The 27,804-nt window shown below is 45.2% G+C and overlaps 1 protein-coding gene across 1 annotated transcript in view; it reads left to right on the top strand.

Moving 5' to 3' along the window:
• The first annotated feature begins 2,416 nt into the window (after positions 1-2,416).
• The window catches only part of LOC130283912 (acetylcholine receptor subunit alpha-1-B), a 53,256-nt gene continuing 27,868 nt past the window's right edge, over positions 2,417-27,804 (top strand). The window contains exons 1-3 of the mRNA XM_056533646.1: positions 2,417-2,467; positions 15,832-15,977; positions 16,062-16,106. Of these exons, the coding sequence (XP_056389621.1) occupies positions 2,425-2,467; positions 15,832-15,977; positions 16,062-16,106 (234 nt within the window). The 5' untranslated portion in view covers positions 2,417-2,424. The remainder of the gene's footprint in view (positions 2,468-15,831; positions 15,978-16,061; positions 16,107-27,804) is intronic.

The following is a 27,804-nucleotide window of genomic DNA, read 5'->3' as shown; positions in this document are numbered from 1 at the left end:
TCCACATATTTTGAAAAATATGCAAATGAAAGGACTGGAAGGGGAAAATAGGAGAGGTTTAGCATTTTAAATTTTATACACAAACCAATTTCCCCAATAATAACATCATTATACAAGGACCAATATCAACAATAACACTACTCTACAAGGAACAAATAGGTGTACCACACTATGACCACTACCACTACCACCACATAGTGACTGGATAATATCACCATACTGATACTAAATAAAAACCACTGTACACAGATCCCCCATACAGTGCCCATATAGTGATGACCCCAGTTCTACACAGGCACTGAAGTCTGTGTAAGAGATTACAGTGCAGTTACATCTAGTGGCTCACAGTGGGCTTCTTCTTGGTCTCTTTCATTTTCTTCTCTATCTGGCTCAGACCACAATAAAGACTTTTTCCATCCATGAATTGACTCCACAGAATCTGCCAGACTAAAGCTCTGCATTCTGTACTTTTCCAACACATTCCTCAACTTTTCCCTACCTATGGTGGCCAAATTGATGCCTCCTTGGTGCCCTGTATAGTATGAGTGAGTAAATATGTTGGGGAGAAGGGTATGGGGATTTGGTGGTTGTGACTAGGTATTTTCCCTATTAGATAAAAGCCCCAAGTAGGTAGGGAATTGCCCTATTATGTAGAAGCCTCCAATTACTAGTTAGGTAGCGTAGGTTGTCCCAGAAGGTAGGTGGGTAGGGAACCCCCCCATTAGGTAGATACCCTAAGTAGGTAAGTAGGGAATCAAATAGGGGCTATTTGGTAAAAGTCCCCAGCAGGTAGTTATGGAATCCTCACTATTAGGCACATGCCCCCCAGTTGGTAGGTAGTGTAAGCAGCCCCCAGCAGGTATGTAGGTAGGATACGTAGAAACTCCCAATAGATAGGTAGGTAGGAAAATGTCCTATTATGTAGGAGCCCCCAGCAGGTATGTAGGTAGGAAACCCCCTCTATTAGTTAGAAGGTCCTAGTTGGTAGGTAGATAGTGTAGGTAGCCCCCCAGCAGATAGGTAGGTAGGTAGAAATCCCTAACAGATAGGTAGAAAACACCTATTAGGTAGATGTCCCCAGTTGGTAAGTAGGTAGCCCCTAATAGGTAGGTAGAAAATCTCCCTTATTAGGTAAAAGCGCACAGCAGGTGGATAGGTAAGGAATCCCCCTATTAGCTACAAGCCCCTACCTGTTGGTAGGTAGAGTTGGTAGCCCTCAGCAGGTAGGTAAGTAAGGAATCCCTCTATTAGGTAGAAACCCCCAGCAGGTATGTAGAGAATCCCCCTATTAGATGGAAGCCCCATGTTGGTTGGTAGGAAGTCAGCCCTCAGCGGGTGGGTAGGTAGGTATCACCCAATAGATATGTAAGGAATTTCACCTATTAGGTAGAACAGTGGTCGAGAGTTGTAGTTTAGCACCATCTGGAGGGCCACAGTTTGGAGACCACTGAGGTAGAAGCCCCTAATGGTAGGTAGGTATGTAAGGAATCCCCTGGAATAAGGGGTGCCCTTTTATAGGGTGTCAACTCTGCTATTAGGTAGGGGTTGAATGCTGAGACAGTTTTGCAGGGTCAGAGAATTTGGCAATGTCTCCGCCACCTCAGCAAACTTCTTTATATCCTTTTGGATTACCAGGCTCCTAAGAGGTCCCTATTAGCCCCAATCTGGATCTACTGACATGTGAGTTGATTATTTCTTTAGTGATCCCTAATGCCATATTGAACTTATGTATTTGACATGTGATGGAACATACGTGTTCATGTGAATAGTCTGAAAACTACACTATCGAATTTGATGGAACAATTTCGGGCTACTAACTACATTGTATAGGAACTATGTTTTTTTTCTCAAAGTACCAGTATGTCAAATAAAAGTAGTTCTTTTAGTATTGGGTATGTAAAATCTGTAACAGGGCACATACCTACCATACGTCATTTATTATGTGGCAGAAGGATATTTGGACTAGGTACAGCTACTACTTCTGCATCACCTATAGCTGTTCCCTAAAAGAAGGAGGTTCCAAACTGGGCACTTTACATTGTCTTATAAAGTATATGAAAAGATACTAAAGGAGGCATTAAAAAAGGCTGGTGGTCACAGGGCAGAGACATGCAAATACAGTAAAGTTTTTTGTATGTTTTATTAAGGTGGAATGTAATTGTAAAGGGTTAAAACTTTCGTAACATTGCTTGAAGCAGTAAGTTGTATGAGACATGTCTGCTCGATCATGTCTCATAGCTCCCAGAGGCTCAGCTGTCCCTGAGAACAGGTGGAGAGCAATAATAGCCCAGTAGTTTCATTCCAATCAATGGCACCGGAAGCTGCAATGTCCTACACACCAGACGGGTTTCAACAGTCTAAAATTTCATCATTCCCGACATGCATCAAGCCAAAGTGTAAGAGAGCTGGAAGAAAAGGAAGGAAATGGATTTTACCACTGCACGCCTTATTTTCTTCATATTATCAGGTATGTTCACAATCTATTATTTTATGTGTAATTACTTATTATATTGTACAATACACAGGGTTTGGTGGAGCATTGTCCTAACAGATAATAGTAATGTAAAATCTGTCATTAATGCCTGTTCATTAGTCCATTATATATTCTAAGAAAGTTATTATTTCCTATTAGAAGTCTAGAAAACTCTTTAGGCTGGGTTCACACTTGCTTAACACGGATGTATTATGGTTATAGGTCCCATTATGAGTTTAATGACTAGAACTGACAGCTGTCAGTTCAGGCCATCGGAAACCGTGGTCGGGTCGGGACTTGAGGATTTAATATGAATACACAAATTGAGTCCGTATTTTTGCTTGTGTGAACTCAGCCCTAGGCTTTTTTTTTTTCTTTCAATTTATAATGTGTGAATAGACATATTTGGAGGATTTTATTTTTTCCGACACATCTGGTTGTCAGGAGGGTCTTAAATCTGTTTTTTAGACAAAATTTAGAGCAGCGGGCACATTTTCTTAGATATGTCATATAGGGCTTGGAAACTGTTGCATGAGGGTGCCGAAATGCAGCAAATGGCTACTACATATAATACTGTAAAAATATTTAGGCTGATGGCTATAATATTAAGAATTACTACAATCATACTAATATTACAAGTATTTACAATTTCACAGTAATAATTATTCTTCTTTATTATTACTACTACTACTAGAGATGAGCGAATTTACAGTAAATTCGATTCGTCACAAACTTCTCGGCTCGGCAGTTGATGACTTATCCTGCATAAATTAGTTCAGCTTTCAGGTGGTCCGGTGGGCTGGAAAAGGTGGATACAGTCCTAGGAAAGAGTCTCCTAGGACTGTATCCACCTTTTCCAGCCCACGGGAGCACCTGAAAGCTGAACTAATTTATGCAGGAAAAGTCATCAACTGCCGAGCCGAGAAGTTCGTGACGAATCAAATTTACTGTAAATTCGCTCATCTCTAACTACTACCATATCAAGGTCTAACCTCTAAATGCAATAGGCATTAGAATATTCTTTACTGCATGTGCCACATTTATACAGTCTCCTCAATATTTACATAAATATATAAATTTCTATTTTTTTGAAAAAAAATGGTCCAAATGTTGTTGTTGTTTTTTTTAAAATATTTGTAAACAACACCATACTCCTCATATATTAAATAACATTTCATGATATTCTGTGACTTTTACGTATTATATGTAATTGTAATGCTTGACGTTAATAGGACAATTTACCAATATATCTTTTTTTTTGCAAATAATGCCTATACCTCCCTTGTGTCCTTCGCTGAAATCCTTTAGTTGTATGTACACAAAGGAAGCCGCTGGTGATGCATTGCCTATACTGTTTACGTAACCACTTAGTCCAAAGCAGTGTTTCCCAACCAGTGTGCCTCCAGATGTTGCAAAACTACGACTCCCAGCATGCCTTTGGCTGTCCGGGCATGCTGGGAGTTGTAGTTTTGCAACAGTGCGAGGCACACTGGTTGGGAAACACTGGCCCAAAGTACCGTACGTAGATCTATTAATCATTGTGGTCCAATGACTAGGATGCTGGGCATAAGTTTGGTTTGAACGACATGTCAATCATCGACAGATTATATAAATAAATTCCAGTAAGATTATTATGATTATTTAAATACAGATTAATCTATATGTAAAAAGCAAAAATTTCCATGTATATTTAAAAGGAACCTAGAAAATTTACAAAGATATTCCAATTCCGCCTCTCATCTCCTCCTCCTATTTTGTATTGCAAGTATAATAAATAAATAAATAAACATATAAAGAATTCTTCCTAAAATGTCCTAGGAATTAGCCATGTCCCCATCTTCCCCTGTGTGCTTTAGGACACAAATATTGTGACTTTGTTAAACCTAAACTATCCTAAATCGGTCAATAGATAGAAAATAGAATACATTAGTAGGAAAATAGCCCATGTGGTCTCTGCAAGGTTTCAACCACCTTATTTGCTTCAGGAACAGGCCAAAAAAAAAAGGTATAGTCCAATCTCAAACATTTATGGCATATGAAGAGGATATGCTACGAATGTAAAATACTAGTTTCGAAAGTAAGTATTTTTTTTTATTTATATGGCACCATCATATTTTGCAGTGCTTTTACATCACAAACTCTCCCCTTTAGGGCTCACAATCTAAGTTAACCTATCAGTATGTTTGGGAAGAAAATACAAACTCTGCAGTTATTGTCCTAGGTTATATTTGAACCTAGGACCCCAGCAGTGAAGGAAAACAGTTCTAACCAATGAAGCACCATGCTGCTTTACTGCACCACCATGCTGCCCTACTGAGCCATCATGCTGCCCTATGGAGCCACCATGCTGCCCTACAGAGCCACCGTGCTTCCCTACTGAACCACCATGCTTCCCTACTGAGCCACCATGTTGCCCTTCTGAGCCATCATGCTGCCCTACTGAACCATCATGCTGCCCTACTGAGCCACCATGTTGCCCTACTGAGCCACCATGTTGCTCTACTGAGCCATCATGCGGTCCTACTGAACCACCATTTTGCCCTACTGAGCCACCATACTGCCCTACTGAGCCACCATACTGCCCTACTCAGCCACCATGCTACCCTATTGAGCCACCATACTGCCCTACTGAGCCATCATGCTGCCCTAATGAGCCACCATACTGCCCTACTGAGCCACCATGCTACCCTACTGAGCCACCATGTTGCCTTACTGAGCCATCATGCTGCCCTACTGAGCCACCATACTGCCCTACTGAACCACCATTCTGCCCTACTGAGCCACCACACTGCCCTACTGAGCCACCACCATACTGCCCTACTGAGCCACCATACCTCCCTACTGGGCCACCATGCTGCCTAACTGAGCCATCATGCTGCCCAACTGAGCCACCATGCTGTCCTACTGGGCCATCATACTGCCCTACTGAACCACCATGCTGCCCTACTGAGCCACCATACTACCCTACTGAGCCACCATGCTGCCTTGCTGAGCCATCATGCTGCCCTACTGAGCCACCATACTGCCCTAGTGAGAAACCATTCTGCCTCACTGAGCCATCATGCTGCCCTACTGAGCCAACATGCTGCCCTACTGAGCCACCATACTGCCCTACTGAACCACCATGCTGCCCTATTGAGCCACCATACTGTCCTACTAAGCCACCATGCTTTCCTACTGAGCCACCATGCTGCCTTACTGAGCCATCATGCTGCCCTACTGAGCACCATGCTGCCCTACTAAGCCACCATACTGCCCTACTGAACCACCATGCTGCCCTAGTGAGCCACCATACTGCCCTACTGAGCCACCATACTGCCCTACTCAGCCACCATGCTACCCTACTGAGCCACCATACTGCCCTACTGAGCCACCATACTGCCCTAATGAGGCACCATACTGCCCTACTGAGCTACCATACTGCCCTACTGAGCAACCATGCTGCCCTACTGAGCTTCCATACTGCCTTACTGAGCCATCATGCTGCCCAACTGAGCCACCATACTGCCCTACCGAACCACCATGCTGTCCTACTGAGCCACCATACTGCCCTACTGAGCCACCATACTGCCCTCCTGAGCCACCATGCTGCCCTACTGAACCACCATGCTGCCCTACTGAGCCACCATACTGCCCTACCGAACCACCATGCTACCATACTGCCCTACTGAGCAACCATACCGCCCCACTGAGCCACCATGCTGCCTTACTGAGCCAACATGCTGTCCTACTGAGCCACCATACTACCCTACTGAACCACCATGCTGCCTTACTGAGACACCATACTGCCCTACTGAACCACCATGATGCCCTACTGGGCCACCATACTGGCCTACTGAGACACCATGCTGCCTTACTGAGCCACCATGCTGCCCTACTGAGACACCATACTGTCCTACTAAGCCACCATGCTGCCCTACTGAGCCACCATGCTGCCTTACTGAGCCATCATGCTGCCCTACTGAGCCACCATGCTGCCCTACTAAGCCACAATACTGCCCAACTGAACCACCATGCTGCCCTACTGAACCACCATACTGCCCAACTGAGCCACCATACTGCCCTACTGAGCCACCATGTTGCCTTAATGAGCCATCATGCTGCCCTACTGAGCCACCATACGGCCCTACTGAGCCACCATGCTGCCTTACTGAGCCATCATGCTGCCCTACTGAGCCACCATACTGCCCTACTGAGCCACCATGCTGCCCAACTCAGCCACAATACTGCCCTACTGAACCACCATGCCGCCCTACTCAGCCACTATTCTGCCTTACTGAGCCACCATGTTGCCCTACTGAGCCACCATGCTGCCCTACTGAGCCACCATGCTGTCGTCCTACTGAGCCACCATGCTGCCCTACTGAGCCACCATACTGCCCTACCGAACCACCATGCTGCCTACTGAGCCACCATACTGCCCTACTGAGCCACCATGCTGCCTTACAGAGCCATCATGCTGCCATACTGAGCCACCATGCTGTCCTACTGAGCCACCATACTACCCCGCTGAACCACCATGCTGCCTTACTGAGCCAACATACTGTCCTACTGAGCCACCAGGCTGCCTTACTGAGCCATCATGCTGCCCTACTGAGACACCATACTGCCCTACTGAACCACCATGATGCCCTACTGGGCCACCATACTGCCCTACTGAGACACCATGCTGCCTTACTGAGCCATCATGCTGCCCTACTGAGCCACCATGCTGCCTTACTGAGCCACCATACTGCCCTACTGAACCACCATGCTGCCCTACTGAGACACCATACTGTCCTACTAAGCCACCATGCTGCCCTACTGAGCCACCATGCTGCCTTACTGAGCCATCATGCTGCCCTACTGAGCCACCATACTGCCCTACTGAACCACCATGCTGCCCTACTGAACCACCATACTGCCTTACTGAGCCACCATACTGCCCTACTGAGCCACCATGTTGCCTTACTGACCCACCATGCTGCCCTACTGAGCCACCATGCTGTCCTACTGAACCACCATACTGCCCTACTGAACCACCATGCTGCCCTACTGAGCCACCATACGGCCCTTCTGAGCCACCATGCGGCCTTACTGAGCCATCATGCTGCCCTACTGAACCACCATACTGCCCTACTGAACCACCATGCTGCCCAACTCAGCCACAATACTGCCCTACTGAACCACCATGCCGCCCTACTCAGCCACTATTCTGCCTTACTGAGCCACCATGCTGCCCTACTGAGCCACCATGCTGCCCTACTGAGCCACCATGCTGTCGTCCTACTGAGCCACCATGCTGCCCTACTGAGCCACCATACTGCCCTACCGAACCACCATGCTGCCTACTGAGCAACCATACTGCCCTACTGAGCCACCATACTGCCCTACTGAGCCACCATTCTGCCCTACTGAGCAACCATGCTGTCTTACTGAGCCATCATGCTGCCCTACTGAGCCACCATGCTGTCCTACTGAGCCACCATACAACCCTACTGAACCACCATGCTGCCTTACTGAGCCAACATACTGTCCTACTGAGCCACCATGCTGCCTTACTGAGCCATCATGCTGCCCTACTGAGACACCATACTGCCCTACTGAACCGCCATGATGCCCTACTGGGCCACCATACAGCCCTACTGAGACAGCATGCTGCCCTACTGAGCCATCAAGCTGCCCTACTGAGCAACCATACTGCCCTACTGAACCACCATGCTGCCCTACTGAGACACCATACTGTCCTACTAAGCCACCATGCTGCCCTACTGAGCCACCATGCTGCCTTACTGAGCCATCATGCTGCCCTACTGAGCCACCATGCTGCCCTACTAAGCCATCATACTGCCCTACTGAACCACCATACTGCCCTACTGAGCCACCATACCGCCCTACTGAGCCACCATGTTGCCTTACTGAGCCCCCATGCTGTCCTACTGAGCCACCATACTGCCCTACTGAACCACCATGCTGTCCTACTGAGCCGCCATATGGGCCTACTGAGCCACCATGCTGCCTTACTGAGCCATCATGCTGCCCTACTGAGCCACCATGCTGCCCAACTCAGCCATGATACTGCCTACTGAACCACCATGCTGCCCTACTCAGCCACTATTCTGCCTTACTGAGCCACCATGCTGCCCTACTGAGCCACCATGCTGCCCTACTGAGCCACCATGCTGTTGTCCTACTGAGCCACCATGCTGCCCTACTGAGCCACCATACTGCTCTACTGAGCCACCATACCGCCCTAGTGAGCCACCATACTGCCCTACTGAGCCACCATACCACCCTACTGAACCACCATGCTGTCCTACTGAGCCACCATACCGCCCTACTGAGCCACCATGCTGTCCTACTGAGCCACCATACTGCTCTACTGAGCCACCATACCCCCCTACTGAGCCACCATGCTGTCCTACTGAGCCACCATGCTGTCCTACTGAGCCCCCATGCTGCTTTAAAGGGGTATTCCAGGATTTTTTATTATTTGACTATGCTACAGGGGCTGTAAAGTTAGTGTAGTTCATAATATAGTGTATGTACCTGTGTGTGCAGCCTTAGCCAATCATATCATAGCTCATTTTGCACATTGAACTGCTCTTGGCTGTGTGTAACAGAGTGAGGAGGGAAGTTCTCCCCTGTATGTCTTCAGATGATGTCACACCTGTGGGGTAACGCCCGTTTCTAGACTGTGAATCTGACTGAGACTTAGCAGAAAATACAGAGCAATATCGCGGAGGGGATTACCATGATGGGGGCAGTGAACTGGGAGGATTATAAAATTTAACAAGATCATGATTGATAGGTACTCACACACACACACATTTTATATATATATATATATATATATATATATATATATATATATATATATATACTAGCTGAGTACCCGGCGTTGCCCAGTTTTTCCTTCCTCATCCTTGTTGGGGAGGAAAATCAACAAAGGAGGAAGCTTTTGACTTCATATCCCATCCCCATATAATGTTGTCATATCCCAACCCCATATCCCGTCCTCATATCCCGTCCTCATACCCCGACCTCCTATCCCATCATCATATCTCGACCTCATATCACGTCCCCCTATCCCGTCCTCCTATCTCGACCTCCTATCTCGACCTCCTATCCCGTCCTCCTATCTCGACCTCCTATTCCATCCTCCTATCTCGATCTCCTATCCCGTCCTCATATCTCGACCTCCTATTCCTTCCTCCAATCTCAACCCCCTATCCCATCCTCCTATCTCCACCTCCTATGCCGACCTCCTATCCCGACCTCCCATCTCGACCTCCTATCCCGACCTCCTATCTCCACCTCCTATTCCGTCCTCATATCCCGTCCTCATATCCCGACCTCCTATCCCGACCATCCTGTCCTCCTATCTTGACCTCCTATCTCGACCTCCTATCCCGTCCTCCTATCTCGACCTCCTATCCCGTCCTTCTATCCCGTCCTCCTTTCTCGACCTCCTATCCCGTCCTCCTATCCTGTCCTCCTATCTCAACCTCCTATCCTGTCCTCCTCTCTCAGCCCCCTATCCCATCCTCCTCTCTCAGCCCCCTATCCCATCCTCCTATCTCCACCTCCTATCTCCACCTCCTATCCTGTCCTCCTATCTCGACCTCCTATCCCGACCTCCTATCCCGTCCTCCTATCTCGACCTCCTATCCCATCCTTCTATTCCGTCCTCCTATCTCAACCTCCTATCCCGTCCTCCTATCTTGACCTCCTATCCCGTCCTCCTATCTCCACCTCCTATGCCGATCTCCTATCCCGACCTCCTATCTCAATCCCCTATCCCGTCCTCCTATCTCCACCTCCTATGCCGACCTCCTATCCCGACCTCCTATCTCAACCTCCTATCCCGTCCTGCTATCTCAACCTCCTATCCCGACCTCCTATCTCCACCTCCTATCTCCACCTCCTATCCCGTCCTCTTATCCCGTCCTCATATCCCATCCTCATATCCCGTCCTCCTATCCCGACCATCCCGTCCTCCTATCTTGACCTCCTATCTCAACCTCCCATTCAGACCTCCTATCCCGTCCTCCTATCCCAATCTCCTATCCCGACCTCCTATCCCTGTCCTCCTATTCCGGTCTTCCTATCCCGTCCTCCTATCCCTGTCCCCCGTAATATGTGTACCAGTTATTGAAATATCTCCAGCCGTACGGAGGTTATGTAGGAACATACATTTCCCATTGATTTGCATGGGACTTTAAAGAAAAACCCTGACCCTCACAAATGTGGGTAGTTAAGGGTTAAATTAACTATCCTATATTTTAAGTGGACATATAAGTAACATGTGACCAAGTATTATCGAAATATCTCCAGCTGTTTGGAAGTTATGCTGGAACATATATTTTCCATAGACTTGTATGGGACTTTAAACATAAACCCCATCCCTGGCAAATGGGGGTGAGTAAGGGTTAAATCACGTATCCTATGTTTGTTGCTGACATATAAGTAAGGGTGGGTTCACACTACGTTTTCTCCCATACAGGAGCGCATACGGCAGGGGGGAGCTAAAATCTCGCGCTCCCGTATGTCACCGTATGCGCTCCCGTATGTCATTCATTTCAATGAGCCGGCCGGAGTGAAATGTTCGGTCCGGTCGGCTCATTTTTGCGCCGTATGCGCTTTTACAACCGGACCTAAAACTGTGGTCAACCACGGTTTTAGGTCCGGTTGTAAAAGCGCATACGGCGCAAAAATGAGCCGACCGGACCGAACGTTTCACTCTGGCCGGCTCATTGAAATGAATGACATACGGGAGCGCATACGGTGACATACGGGAGCGCGAGATTTTAGCTCCCCCCTGCCGTATGCGCTCCCGTATGGGACAAAACGTAGTGTGGACCCAGCCTAACATGTGTGCCAAGTTTCATTTTAATATCTTTAGCCGTTTGGAAGTTTTTGTGGAACATACACACATACATACACACACACACACGATACACACATACATACACACACACACACACACACGATACACACATACATATATACATACACACACACATACACACATACATACATATTTACATACACACAAACACACACGTTGAGTTTTATATATATATATATAGATGTGTATATTAGTGTTGAGCGGCATAGGCCATATTCGAATTTGCGATATTTCGCGAATATGAGGACGAATATTCGTCCCATATTCGTGAAATTCGAATATTCGTGAGGTTTTTTTTCCATTGCAAAATTTCGCCATTGCGAAATTTTGTTATTGCGAAATTTCGCTATTGCGAAATTTCTCTCGTCTTCACATGCGCGCTATGACATCATGCGAGAACGGAGATCATTTCCTGGATCTTTGCCAGTTGCTTTTCGCATCGCGATTTTCTGCTGCCCTGCGAAGCGAAGATGGTGGGGAGAAACTTTTCACCAAGTGAGGAAAAACTGATGATTTGTGTAGGTAATGTCACCACTGTTATTTCATTATATTTAACTGCATTTTAGACTAGTTTAAAAGTTATGATATAAGATCAGATAGCAGTGTTTCCCAAACAGTGTGCCTCCAGCTGTTGCAAAACTACAACTCCCAGCATGCACTGACAGACTATGTCTGCTGGGAGTTGTAGTTTTGCAACAGCTGGAGGCACCCTGGTTGTGAAACACTCAGTGTTTTGCAACCAGTGTGCCTCCATTGTGCCTCCAGCTGTTGCTAAACTACAACTCCCTGCATGCAACTCGCTGCATGTACAGGGTAAACTCACATGGGCAGGGGCTTACAGTGTGTTTGTAGCTGAAGCAAATTTTGCGCTGCAGCTCAAACTTTCAGAGGGGAAACTACTGTGAACCCCCGCCCGTGTGACTGTACCCTAAAAACACTACACTACACTACACTAACACAAAATAAAAAGTAAAAAACACCACATATCAGGGGTGTGGAAATTTTGTAAAAAAACTACTTGTCCACGGGACTAAAATGGAGCAAAATCTACTTGTCGCTCATGACGATCCACTTGTCCGGGCCAATTTTTGCTTTTACGCTCTAATTTTATCCTCCTCGCCCTATAATAGCCATAACTACCTACTATAATGACACCTTTTTATTTTTGAATAACATATTCTCCGAACCAAAAATATATATATATATATATTAAGGGAAGTGCAATTGAAATAGTAAAAGATAATTTAGCAGATTTGGTGGTTTTTCTTTTCTGCGCCATTTACCTTGTGGTCAGATAACATGTTAGTTTTATACTTTAGGCGCCTGATTACAGTGATACCAGATTTGTATCGTTTACGTCATGTTTTACTAATTCTGAACTTTTTCTATTTTTTTTAATTGCCATTTTTTAACCCCTGTAGCTTTATTTTTTTTCCCGCATACCAGGCTGTATGAGGGCTCATTTTTAGCGCCATAATCAGTTTTTTGGATCGGTACCATTTTGGTATTGATCTGACTTTTTTATCGCTTTTTAACTTTTTTTTCTGGGATATTATAAAAATTGCAAATCTGTGGTTTGGTATTTTTTTTTTTACATTTACCGTACGGGATACATCATTTTATATTTTAATAGGTTGTACAATTACGCACGTAGCGATACCAAATATGCTTATTTTTATTATTTTTACATGTTTTTATATAGGAAAAGGGGGTGATTTGAACTTTTAACAAGGAAGGGGTTAACAGTTAATGTGTGTCTTTCAAACTTTTATTAAAACTTTTTTTTGTATTTTTTGTTTACACTTTATTAGACTTATGAGGAATCATTAGATTCCTCAAACAGATGAATAGATTCTATTGAACTCTATTAATCTTTGTGCTCTGTGATCCATTGATAGAGTCTGGTCCAGCGAGGATCTATCAATGACAGAGCCGGGAGAACAGGGAACTGAGGTAAGCCCTCCGGCTACCTCCATAGTGGATCGCCCCCCTGCGATCGCGCTTCCGGGAGGGGGGGGGGGCGATACACCCCACTAGTCTACCAGAGAACATTCACATGTCCCTTTAGACGCCGCTGTCAGCTTTGACAGCGGCGATCTAAAGAGTTAATAGCCAGCCACATGCTGGCTATTAGCGGCGGCCCCCGGTTACTGAGAACAGCCGGGGGCTGCAGAGTATGGAGCGGCAGGAATCCCGAGCCCGCTCCATACTCCCCTGTAAGCGCCGCATGCAGTCTCCCCGTGCAAACGTGCGTCCGCTCCTCCCCCCAGCTCTCCGAAGCTACAGCTGGGGGGAGTGAAGGCAGAGGACACAAGTCTGCACGGGGAACAAGAAGCCACGTCCCCTCATCTCCCCCCACAGATCTGCAGAGAAGACAAATACACAGCTTCTCGTCTCCCCTGCTCTGCTCCGGAGGACACAGTTTTTTACAGCCGGGTGCTGTAGAGTATGGAGCTGGCAGGAGTCGGGTGCCCGCTCCATACAGACTGCAGATCGCCGCCACACTTGTCAGGTCCGGCCCTGATTGCCCGAAGCCGGGCTAAGGGCCGGACAAATTCACCTGCCCGGCGCCCGAAACTGCTAGTCCCGGGCGTCGGGCGATAGGAATTCCACATCCCTGCATATACACATACCCCTACACAGCCCCCCTCCCCTCTCCAATAAAAATGAAAAACGTCTGGTACGACACTGTTTCCTAAACAGAGCCTCCAGCTGTTGCAAAACAACTCCCCAGTATTACCGGACAGCCATTGACTGTCCAGGCATGCTGGGAGTTTAGCAACAGCTGGAGGCCCCCTGTTTGGGAATCACTAGCGTACAATACCCCTATGCCCACCCCTATGCAATTCCCTAATTTAGTCCTCAAATATGCATGGCGTTCTCACTTTGGAGCACTGTGACATCTATGGTATTACATAGGACTGCAGGTCACATCTACTACATTATCTGTACTCAGAGAGTTATCACGGTGTTATCTGTAATGTTACATAGGACTGCAGGTCACATCTAGACATTATCTGTGCTCAGAGAGTTATCACTGTGTTATCTGTTGTATTACATAGGACTGCAGGTCACATCTACTACATTATCTGTACTCATAGAGTTATCACTGTGTTATATGTGGTGTTACATAGGACTGCAGGTCACATCTACTACATTATCTGTACTCAGAGAGTTATCACTGTGTTATCTGTGGTGTTACATAGGACTGCAGGTCACATCTACTACATTATCTGTACTCAAAGAGTTATCACTGTGTTATCTGTGGTGTTACATAGGACTGCAGGTCACATCTACTACATTATCTGTACTCAGAGAGTTATCTCTGTGTTATCTGTGGTGTTACATAGGACTGCAGGTCACATCTATACATTATCTGTACTCAGAGAGTTATCACTGTGTTATCTGTGGTGTTACATAGGACTGCAGGTCACATCTATACATTATCTGTACTCAGAGTTATCACTGTGTTATATGTGGTGTTACATAGGACTGCAGGTCACATCTACTACATTATCTGTACTCAGAGTTATCACTGTGTTATCAGTTTTGCTTCTTCTGCTTTAAAAAAACAATTGGTTGTCACAGGATACAAGGCACAAAGGACGCAAGCAAAAGCACAGAAACACTCTCCTCTCTAAACCACCATGTGAATCTGCGAAGGAATGCTGGTGGGGAGTGATCTTATATACAGGTCGTGCCAGCAAGTTTCTATTGGTTGCTAGGGACGTTGCTAAGCTCTGACAACTGTGCTTGCAGAACTCTCATTGGCTCACAGGCATAAGTAGGGCGGAATTTACTTTCTGAATGGATTGTATGTTGTTTTGTTTTTTTTTAATACATTTTTCTTAATTTTCCAACATTTAACAGAGAAAAAAATGCTAAATATCATATACAGGTAGACCTAGAGCATAAGGTAAAGATTGAGAGAATTGGCACTAGGCCACTGTGGATATGTCAAGCATCTCAATTATTTTGGTAATGGATTAAGGCTTTAGGACTCATGTAGCCCTGCTGACCACCATCTATGCTGGAAAGCACAGTACCACCCCATGTAATAGGGTGGCTAATGTTCACCAGTCATCCCCTATTCTCAGGATAGGGAATAATTATCTGATCACAATAGGCCCGACTGTTGAGACCCCCTTAACCTCAAGAATGAAGGCATGTTTCAAATGCAAACCGAATACCTGAAGAAGTTTGAGACTTGTTATTGTAATGTCCTTTCTACAATAAAGTCCAGATTATTATGGGAGAGGCTTAGTTGCGTCCCGCTGTACACCTCAGTAGAGACCACTTAGAAGGTCCATCAATTTTCTTCTCCCAATCTGTTTCCTGCTGAAATTTATAAGCGACCAAAAGCATTGTGAGACCCTTGGAAAGATCTTGGAATATGGTTGAAGACCCATCTGAGTGTGAAATATATATATGAAATACAAAGTATAATATTTTCCCCCCATCTCTATAGCCGGGGCTGTCCTCTCCTATGAACATGAAACTCGCCTGATAAACGACCTCTTTAATAATTACAACAAGGTTGTGCGTCCAGTGGAGACCTTCAATGATAAAGTTGTGGTGACGGTCGGATTACAGCTCATCCAGCTTATTAATGTGGTATGGAAGATACTTTTGTAAGTAGAGTTATCATTTCTCTGCCCTCTTTATCTTCACTAATACTATTCTGCCTTATGTTTCCAGGATGAAGTCAATCAAATTGTAGCGACAAATGTTCGTCTAAAACAGGTTTGTGGTTCCACCTTTTTTTAAGTTTCATTTTTTTTTATATCATCTTCTTTTTGGAAAACAAAGCTTAAAGGAGTACTCTGCTCCTAGACATCTTATTCCTATCCAAAGGGGGACCCCTGCGATCTCCCTGCTTCACCCAGCATTCGTGTAGAGCGTCGGGTGTAGCGCCGAAGGCTTGTGACGTCGCGGTCACGCCCCACTCGTGACATCATGACCACGCCCCCTCGATAAGTCTATGGAAGGGGGCATGATGGCCGTCACGCCCCCTCCCATACACTTCCATTGAGGGGGGATGGCCATGACAACACGAGCAGGGCGTGACTGTGATGTCACAAGCCTCCGCCCCGCATAGCCAGCCATCCGGCACGGAGCGAAGTTCGCACCGTGCACTAGATGTCTAGGGTGCCACAGCTGAGATTGCGGGGGTCCCGCCCTTTGGGATAGGAGAAAAGATGTCTAGGGGCGGAGTACCCCTTTAAGGGCAGGGTCACATGTAGAACATCCACAGGGTATGTCACTCTGTCGATGTGCCAGCAGCAGTCATAAGAGTGCTCCCTCCTGGGGCCAGGTAGCTCTGTGTGTCCATTCATAATAGCAAAATTCCTGCTGTAGACAAAGCGCCTGCTCGTAGCAGATGTGCAGCAGGAAATCTGCCGCTATGAGCAGACATACAGAGCTACCAAGCCGCAGCAGGAAGCTCTCTCTAGTAATTAGCATCGGCGCATCCGTAGAGTAAAATATGATGCAGATGCGCTATGTGTGATCCTACCCTAAAGGGTTTCTCAGATTCAGACGGTATCATCTATCTTTCAGTCTTTCCTGACTGTCAATATATGATTTGTGGGGTTATAAAATTGGGACCCATAAAGACCAGCATAATAAAGAGACTGTAGCACTTTAGAAAGCGCTTTCAACCCTGTATGTATGGTTGTGTCTGGTACTGCAGATAAGTCCTGTTCAAGTAAATAGGACTAATCTGTGATACCATGTACAGCAGTGTTTTCCAAACAGCTTGTCTCCAGCTGTTGCAAAACTGCAACTCCCAGCATGGCCGGACAGCCATCGGCCTTATCAACTACTGCATACTACAGAGGAAGTTGTGTAGTTCTTTCCAGTCTGACCACAGTGCTCTCTGCTGACACCTCTGTCCGTGTAAGGAATTGTCCAGAGCAGGATTTGCTATGGGGATTTGCTCCTGCTCTGGACAGTTCCTGACATGGACAGAGGTGTCAGCAGAGAGCACTGTGGTCAGACTGTAAAGAACTACACAACTTCCTCTGTAGCATAAAGCAGCTGATAAGTACTGGAATGATCAAGATTTTTAAAGAGTACCTGTCATCAAACCATATTTTTTAAGCTAACTCAGATTACCGTATTTTTCGCCGTATAAGACGCACTTTTTCTTCCCCAAAACTGGGGGGAAAAAGTCGGTGCGTCTTATACGGCGAATACACCCCTATTGCGGCGGTCCCTGCGGCCATCAACGGCCGGGACCCGCGGCTCATACAGGACATCACCGATCGCGGTCTGAAGGGAAAGTGACACTAACCCGACTGTTCAGTTGGGCTGTTCGGGACCGCCGCGATTTCACCGCGGCGGTCCCGAACAGCCCGACTGAATAGCCAGGTTAGTGCTTACAGGACACCGGGAGGGACCTTACCTGCCTCCTCTGTGTCTTCTTCGTTCAGGGATCCCCTGTATGGCCGGCGCTCTCCTTCCTCGTCATCACATCTTTGCGTACGTGCGTCGGCGTGCGTAACGACGTGATGGCGGCGACAGAGAGCGAGGATACCCGGCCGGGAGCAGAGACGTTCCAGAGCGACGGGGACACGGCGACAGCAATGGAGCGACATCCAGGGCAGCGGTGACGGATCCGGAGCGGCGGGGACACGTGAGTATTACCTCCTCCTGCAGTGCTCTTCAATCAGCAGACCTCCAGATGTTGCAAAACTACAACTCCCATCATGCCCGGACAGCCAAAGGCTGTCCGGGCATGCTGGGAGTTGTAGTTTTGCAACATCTGGAGGTCCGCAGGTTGAAGACCACTATTGGGTTCAAAATCTTAATTTTTTTTTATTTTGCACCTATAAATTGGGGAAAAATACGGTATATTCACTAACTACTCCTAACACCCCTTCTGCCCTTAAAAAAATTTCCGAGCTTTAAAAAGCTCTGTACATCTTGACAGCTGGATCTATGCAGATTCCCATATTGTAACCTGGTTAATATGTAGTGACCTTTGTTTATTATTCTATGTACTTATTTTTTCTTTACTGTCAAAAATATCTGTTTTAAAGAAAAATTCTTTTGGGGACGAAACCCATTATGATAAAAAGCAGAAAAATTTGGCTGGTTCTCAAGGACTATATAGAAATGATGATAAGATGCAAAAATAAATAAATAAATAAATAAAATAAAAATTATTATAATAATAATAATTAAATAAAATAAAATGTATAATAAAATGAGAAGAGTGTGTGTGTTATTAAATGATAATGGGAAAGAATATGTAGTAAATATAGCTGTAATGAATGGTAGAGAATAGTGAGTAATAAATGTAGTTGTTATGGTATTGGTGTATGTGACAGTGGAATAATGTCCGGGTGTGAATGGAAACGGTGTTGGTGTTAATGTAATATAGCAAATGAACCAAAAGGATATATGGATTTACGTGTGTTGCAATAACTCATGTGCTGACCATGTCCAAAGTATAATAGTTTATTAGATACAATTTATCAACATAAACATAACACTAGTAATGCAAGTGCTGGATCCTAGCACTAACCTACAGCGCTTGTTGTAGTTTAAGAAGAATATATTGCATAAAAATTATAATTTTTTTTTTTGCATAAAAAATTATTAAAATTAGTACAATTGGTTCAAACAGTCTCAAGAAGTATGCGGAACAGGTGGAAAGTGAAAGTTGGGTGGTGGGAGCGCCTGCAGTGCACTTGCAGGCGCTGGAGTACCACAGTTCTTTGCCCACTCCTATTTGACAAGATGAGAGTTCCTCATTAGTAGTAAGGAGGAAAGATGGAATGGGTGCCGGACAAGCTGGTGTACAGACTTGGAGGTAGTACAGTAGTTGGTGAACGGCTCGGCGGCCGTCTAATAACACAGCACGGCGGCTATGCGGCAAAACAAATACACGGCACGGCGGCCGTGAAGGTGGAATAAAGTCCCGTCGGTACAGCGTACCTCTTACCCTGTGCTGGAGGATATGGCAGTCCTCTCCTTCTTCTGTGGTGATTACCTAATGGTGACAGCCGGGTCTGCCTTGCAGCAGTCCGATCGTCCAGGTCAGGTTACCACTCTGTCAGAGATCGGGTAGGCGCTCAGAGTTGTAGACGTGGAGCAATAGGCGAAGATGGTGCATGCAGCGGTGGTGGCGGTGATGTCCTAGCTGATGTCCGCGGTGTGTCCGGTACTTTGTTTGAGACTGAGGGTAATGTCAATGAGCTGTTGAGCTGGATCAAACTCGTTTCGGTCCGCCTGGGACCTTCTTCAGTGATCATCACTGAAGAAGGTCCCAGGCGGACCGAAACGTGTTCATTTGCTATATTACATTAACACCAACACCTTTTCCATTCACACCCGGACATTATTCCACTGTCACATACACCAATACCACAACTACATTTATTACTCACTATTCTCTACCATTCATTACAGCTATATTTACTACATATTCTTTCCCATTATCATTTAATAACACACACACTCTTCTCATTTTATTATACATTTTATTTTATTTAATTATTATTATTATAATAATTTTTTTTTTTTTTTTTTTTGCATCTTATCATCATTTCTATGTGGTCCTTGAGAACCAGCCAAATTTTTCTGCTTTTTATCATTTTCTCCAGTGGTTAGAGGATACCATTCTAGGCTAATTTCTCGGACAATACACTGTGAGATAGATAGAGTACCCCCACCTATTGTTATTTGAAACCCATTATGAACTTAAGGACGGGAGCATATTTTTGCTAATCTGATCACTGTCACTTTAAGCATTAATAACTCTGGAATGCTTTTACTTATGAATTTGGTTCTGAGATAGTTTTTTCGTGACATATTCTGCTTTATGTTAGTGGTAAATTTTCGTTGATACTTGCATCATTTCTTGGTGAAAAATGCAAAAATTTCATGAAAATTTAGAAAATTTTGCATTTTTCTAACTTTGAAGCTCTCTGCTTGTAAGGAAAATAGACATTCCAAATAAATTATATATTGATTCACATATACAATATGTCTACTTTATGTTGGCATCGTAAAGTTGATATGTTTTTACTTTTTGAAGACATTAGAGGGCTTCAAAGTTCAGCAGTAATTTTCCAATTTTTCACATAAATTTCAAAATCTGAATTTTTCAGGGACCAGTTCAGTTTTTAAGTGAATTTGAGGGTCTTTATGTTAGAAATACCCCATAACAGACCCCATTATGAAAACTGCACACCTCAACCTATTCAAAATTACATTCAGAAAGTTTTTTTTTAAGCCTTTAGGGGTTTCCCAGGAATAGCAGCAAAGTGGAGGTGAAAATTCAAAATCTTCATTTTTTACACTCACATGTTCTTGTAGACCCATATTTTTATTTTTACAAGGGGTAAAAGGAAAAATATGTAACCCAATTTCTCTCGTGTAAGGAAATACTTTATATGTGGATATAAAGTGCTCTGTGGGTGCACTAGAGGGCTCAGAAGAGAAGGAGCGACAATGGGATTTTGGAGAGCAAATTTTGTTGAAATGGTTTTTGGGGGGCATGTCTCATTTAGGAGGCCACATGGTTCCAGAACAGCAAAAAACACCCCACATGGCAACTACACCCCTCAAGGTACATAACATGGGGTACAGTAAGCTTTAACACCCCACAGGTGTTTGACGAATTTTCAATAAAGTTGGACATGAAAATTGTAATTTTTCATTTGCACAGCCCACTGTTCCAAAGATCTGTCAAACGCCAGTGGGGTGTAAAAGCTGTACCCCTTGCTACATATCGTGAGCGGTGTAGTTTCAAAAATGGGGTCACATGTGGGGTGGGGTGGGTCCACTGTTCTAGCACCATGGTGCTTTGTAAACGCACATGCCCCCAACTTCTATTCCAACCAAATACTCTCTCCAAAATCCCATTGTCACTCCTTCCCTTCTGAGCATTGCAGGGCACCCACAGAACACTTTACATCCACATATGAGGTATTTCCTTACTCGAGAGAAATGGGGTTAAACATTTTGGGGGACATTTTCACCTATTACCCCTTGTAAAAATGAAAAATTTGGGGTAACACCAGCATTTTGAGAAAAATATCTATTTTTCATTTTCACAGACCCCTTTTCTAAAAAACTGTCAGACACCTGTGGGGTGTAAATGCTCAGTGCACCCCTTGTTACCTTCCGTGAGGGTTGTAGTTTCCTAAATCGGGGTCACATGTGGGTGTTTTTTTTTTTTTTTTTTTGCATTTATGTCAGTTCCGCTGTAACCAGCAGCCACCCCTGTGCATATCACCGGTTTTGGCCACAAATGTACATAGTGCGCTCTCACTCCTGAGCCCTGTTGTGCGCCCGCACGCCCACATATGGGGTATTTCCATACTCAGGAGAAATTGCGTTACAAATTTTGGGGGTCTTTTTTTCCTTTTACCTCTTATGAAAATGAAAAGTATGGGGCAACACCAGCATGATATTTTTTTTTACACTAACTTGCTGGTGTAGACCCCAACTTTACCTTTTCCTAAGTGGTAAAAGGAGAAAAAGCCCCCCAAAATTTGTAACACAATTTCTCCTGAGTATGGAGATACCACATATGTGGCCCTAAACTGTTGGCTTGAAATACGACAGGGCTCTGGAGTGAGAGAGTGCCATGAGCATTTGAGGCCTAAATTAGGGATTTTCATAGGGGTGGACCCGGAAGCAAGTATTAAACTTGCCTCCTCAACCAAAAATACTGTACGTCAGTTTTCCCCAAACAGGGTGCCTCCAGCTGTTGCAAAACTCAAAACTCTCAACATGTCTGGACAGTAAATGGCTGTCTAGCAGTACTGGTAGTTGTTATTTGCAACAGCTGGAAACTCCGTTTTGGAAACACTGCCGTGCGATACTTTTTTAATTTTTACGGGGGGGGGGGGGGGGGCGACAGTGCAGGGTTATATGTATATGCAGTGTTTTACCCTTTATTTAGTATTAGTGTAGTGTTTTTAGGATACATTCACACGGCGGGAGTTTACAGCGAGTTGCCCGCTGAGAGTTTGAGCTGCAGAGGAAAATTTGCCACAGCTCAAACTTGAAGCGGGCAACTCGCTGTAAACCCCCACCCGTGTGATTGTACCCTGCACATTCACATGGGGGTGAGGGGGCCAAACATTTAGCTGTTGCAAAACAACAACACCCAGCATGCACTGACAGACCATGCATGCTGGGAGTTGTAGTTATGCAACAGCTAGAGGCACACGGGTCGGGAAACACTGAGTTAGGTACAGTGTTTCCGCACCACTGTCTGTTTCCTAACTCAGTATTTCCCAACCCGTGTGCCTCCAGCTGTTGCAAAACTACAACTCCCAGCATGCATGGTCTGTCAGTTCATGCTGGGAGTTATAGTTTTGCAACACAGGTTGGGAAACACTGAGAGTTGTAGTTTGGCAACATCTGAAGAGCCAGATGTTGCCGAACTACAACTCCCAGCATACCTGAACAGTCTCGGCATGCTTTTGTGGTGTCCCGGTACCGTATTTCATACTGTACCTTTGTGGAGGTCCCCATAGTCAGAGTCCCTCTTCTATAGTTATCCCCTTGTCACCCCTTAGTTAGTTTATATTTGTATAGAAGTTCATATAAATATAAGTATAAATATGTATATATTCAAATGCCTACCCTTTCAGCGTAGCAGGACCTGCGGGTTACGTGATTAGGTTTAGAACTCTATGGTTTTGCTACAGGACCTTTGGAGGTTCCCATGACGTATTCACCCACAATGCAATGTAACGGTGAGTGACAGTTGTTATGGACCAATCCAAAACGGCCAGCCCCTGCCCATATAAGGGACCTGCGCCATCTTGATCCCTCTCTTGGGTTGCTGATTCTGGAAGAGGTAGGACCTCCGCAGCTTACAAGACAATTTACTAGGCCAAAGCCTAGCGGCCTCGGCCTATATCAAAGCGGTTATACTAAGCAATTCCCCGCTACTCCCCGCAAGATCACTGGACCTAAACGCACCCTTAAATCCAGCGGATCTATGCTACAAAATCTCAGAGAAGCTAAATTGAGCTTATCTGATCCCAACCAACTGTCAATCGCTGCTCCGCTATATGCATAGAGACTCTGTTATCTGGACTGTTACTATTGCTGCATGTACAGAAATTCTTCAGTAAAAGTTCCTGCAAGTTTTCAGTTAACAGTGGTTGCGGACAATCCTTTATTCTACATTCACCTATTGCTCTTGGGAAGGGTGGCAATAGGCCTATCAAGATTACAGAATTTAACCCTCACCCTGGCGTCACGAGTGACAAGGGTTAACAGCGCCCTTTATTATTCCGAACAGCAACACCCTAACTACCCTACACCCCACAAGGCTTTATCCCCCAAGGTTACCACACTTTGAATTGTAGTTTTGCAACATTTGGAGCGCTAGTGTTTGGACACTACTGCACAGTGGTCTCCAAACTGTGGCCCTCCAGATGTTGCAAAACTACAACTCCCAGCATGCCCAGACAGCCAAAGGCTGTATGAGCATGCTGGGAGTTGTACTTTTGAAACTCCTAGAATCAACAGTGAAGATCACTTTACAGCGATTTTCATTGCTTCCTCTGACTCCGCCGCCTCCACTTGCCTGCACCGGTCCCTGCTGCCTCCACTTGTCTGCGCCATTCCCCGCTGCCTGCATCCTCCCTGCCAAGTATCTGACGCCGTTCCCCCCGCCTCAATGGATCTCAACTTTCAACCCCCCCACCCCTGCCCTGTGATTTGCTGGTCAGTCCGGACTGGCCATTTGCAGGGGATAGGAGGAGGTGGCACCCTTGCCAGCTCACTCCTATCCTTTAGGATGATCGGGGCTGTCTCTGACAGCTCCGATCATCCCTATTTTCCGGGCGATCGGGTCACCAGAGACCTGATCAGCCCGGAAAAGCCGTCAGCAGCCATCGCGTTCCGATCACCGCCCCGTGCGCGGTAGTACGCCCTTGGTCCTTGAGTACCAGGGAGCAAGGGCGTACCTGTACGCCCTTAGTTCCCAACAGGTTAACAAACAAACGAAGTTGAAAAAAAAAAAGCTCTTCCTGAGTTTGGTCTTCTACCAGGACGGGAGGAGACCAAATTAACTGTTTGACTTGCGTAGGGAACAGAAGAGAGACACCTAGTGGCTATTTTTTCAATCACATCAAAAGTTGAGAATTTTAACAGCAACTTTCTGTCTTCAGTTGAGTTAAATAATACAATACAAGAATTTAGGTGCACTACTGTGGTAGATGTAAACAATGACAATAACTAACCCTCAAAACTGATGTTAAAATTGAGACATTAGCCAGTATATTCTTATATGAAGGACATACCTGAGCCCGCACACCAACGCCAAGGTTTCTCAAGTGGCGCGGGACCTAACACTAACCTACCTGTGCGTGATAAGCAAAACCAGGGGCCAGTGGGCAATTACAGCAGCATTTGGCTGACTCACAGACTGCTCCCAGTTACCTCCAACTGTACCTTTAGTTGAGTTGACCCTGTTACAGGTTTTTCATTGGGGTCCGGCAGATTTATGTTACACGTATTTCTTTTGCCATATGAGGCATTGTTTTGAGTGGGACCAGTTGTCATCTTTTATGGCACCGTTTATTTTACCTTATAATATATTCATTAAAAAAAAAAAATATATATATATATATATATATATATATATATATATATATAGATATATATATATTTGTGGTGTTGAGGGAAAAAACAACTATTCCGCCATTTTGTTAGCTTCAGCTTTATGATGTCTACTCTGCAGTAAAAGTGACATGGTAACTTTATTCCATAGACCAATATGATCATGATAACAAATTTATATCTTTTGCTACAAAAAAAAATATATATATATATTTTTTTTGTAGCAAAAGATATAAATTTGGTATATATATTAGTTGAGTACCCGGTGTTGCCCGGTTTTACCTTCCTAATCCTTGTTGGGGAGGAAAATAAACAAAGGAGGAAGCTTTTGACTTCATATCCCATCCTCATATATTGTTGTCATATCCCAACCCCATATCCCATCCTCATATCCCGTCCTCCTATCCCGACCTCCTATCCCGTCCTCCTATCTCGACCTCCTATCTCGACCTCCTATCCCATACTCCTATCTCGACCTCCTATCCCGTCCTCCTATCTCGACCTCCTATCCCATCCTCCTATCCTGTCCTCCTATCTTGACCTCCTATCTCGACCTCCTATCTCGACCTCCTATCCCGTCCTCCTATCCCATCCTCCTATCCCGACCTCCTATCCTGACCTCCTATCCTGACCTCCTATCCCGACCTCTTATCCCTTCCTCATATCCCGTCCTCCTATTTCGACCTCCTATCCCAACCTCCTATCCCGACCTCCTATCCCGACCGCCTATCTCAACCTCCTATCCCGTCCTCCTATCTCGACCTCCTATCCCGTCCTCATATCCCAACCTCCTTTACTGTCCTCATATCTCGACCTCCTATCTCGACCTCTTATGCTGTCCTCCTATCCCATCCTCCTTTCCCGTCCTCATATGTCGACCTCCTATCCCGACCTCCTAACCCAACCTCCTATCCTGTCCTCCTATCACGTCCTCCTATCTCGACCTCCTATCCCGACCCGTAATATGTGTACCAGGTATTGAAATATCTCCAGCCGTACTGAAGTTATGTGGGATATCCCGTCCTCCTTTCCCGTCCTCCTTTCCCATCCTCATATGTCGACCTCCTATCCCAGACCTCCTATCCCGTCCTCCTATCCCATCCTCCTATCCCGTCCTCCTATCCCGTCCTCCTATCCCTTCCTCCTATCCCGTCCTCCTATCTCGACCTCCTATCTCGACCACCCATCCTGACCTGTAATATGTGTACCAGGTATTGAAATATCTCCAGCCATACAGAAGTTATATGAGAACATACATTTCCCATTGATTTACATGGGACTTTAAACAAAAGCCCCGAGCCTCACAAATGTGAGTGGACATATAAGTAACATGTGACCAAGTATTATCGAAATATCTCCAGCTGTTTGGAAGTTATGCAGTAACATTTATTTCCCATAGACTTGTATAGGACTTTAAACATAAACCCCGCCCCTGGCAAATGGGGGTGAGTAAGGGTTAAATCACCTATCCTATGTTTGTTGTTGACGTATAAGTAACATGTGTGTCAAGTTTCATGTTAATATCTACAGCCGTTTGGACGTAATGGTGGAACATACACACATACATACATACACACACACACACATACATTGAGTTTTATATATGTAGATATATAATTATTTATTTATATATATCTTACATATGACATGATTTGCATCACCATATTTTGACATGCATAGCTATCAGTGGGAACTTGTTTTTGTGGGATAATCTATACTTTATATTGGTACCATTTTGGTGGCACATCCATACTTTCTGGGAGATGAAGTGATCAGGAACAGTAATTCTGGCATTGGTTATGTTTTTCTTTTATTGCATGCACTGTTCAAAATTTTATGTGACTAGTTTGGACATTTTTGATGTTGATGTTTATTGTTTATAGTTGAGTTTTATATATGATAAATGGGTGTTTTTTTATTTTTAATAAAAAAAACTTTGCTTAACTTTAACACTTTTTATGGTTCCCCTTGTACATTTGATTGCTTTATACCTTGAGTGTTACAGTGTATTATCATTTTACTTATCTTCTATAACAGTATGTAATAGTGTGGTGAGGGTGTGATAAGGGCAGATGGAATTACCCTAGGGGCAGATGACATTAACCCCCTGTGTTCATGATGCCAGGGTGTGGTTTAACCTCTACATCACCTGTAGGTATACCGCTGTATCCTGGGCTAGGCACGAGGGCAAATAATGACTCTGATGCCAACTTACGGAACAACCACAGCTTTACTGAGTCAGACAGGTGTAACAGTCTATACAGCTTGGCTAGGCCCAAGGAGGTGACCAGTGACTTCAGAGACCCCAGGGCTTGCTGGGAATTGTAGTGGACTTGGACAATTTGATGCAGGGCCACACTGACTTGACACAGATACATCTTGACTGACTTGACTGGGACTGACTAGACAGACTTCACCCCGTTTATAGCTTACCAGGTTTTGACGTTCACCTGTGGGGCAGTAAACTTGTGGATCCGTGGCTGCGTTGTAGACTTAGGCCTCCTCAGGACACCAGACACTCTCTCAGGACTTGACCTCACTGCAACTCAGCTAAGCAGGAAAAGAGAGTGAGCCAGCTCCTCCCAGGGCTTACATGGGGGAGACTCTGGAGGGGTCCCATAGCTCACCCTGTAGGTCACATGGTCACTGGTACCTTCCTTGGTTACAACACTTAGCAACATTACTTAAAGGTATATGACAATATGTATTCATTACAATACATAACATAGGCACTGCTTTCCTAGTAAGGGCACATAGGTGAAGGGGGGGGGGGGGCAGGGGTCACTGAATGACAGAGCAGCAAGGGTACAGGGGTGCAACTCCTGTACTGGGCCACCAC

The sequence above is a fragment of the Hyla sarda genome, chromosome 8 (genome assembly GCF_029499605.1).
Source record: "Hyla sarda isolate aHylSar1 chromosome 8, aHylSar1.hap1, whole genome shotgun sequence".
NCBI classification, from domain to species: domain Eukaryota; kingdom Metazoa; phylum Chordata; class Amphibia; order Anura; family Hylidae; genus Hyla; species Hyla sarda.
Note: the sequence above shows the minus strand (reverse complement) of the source record. Positions and strands in the feature narration are given on the sequence as shown.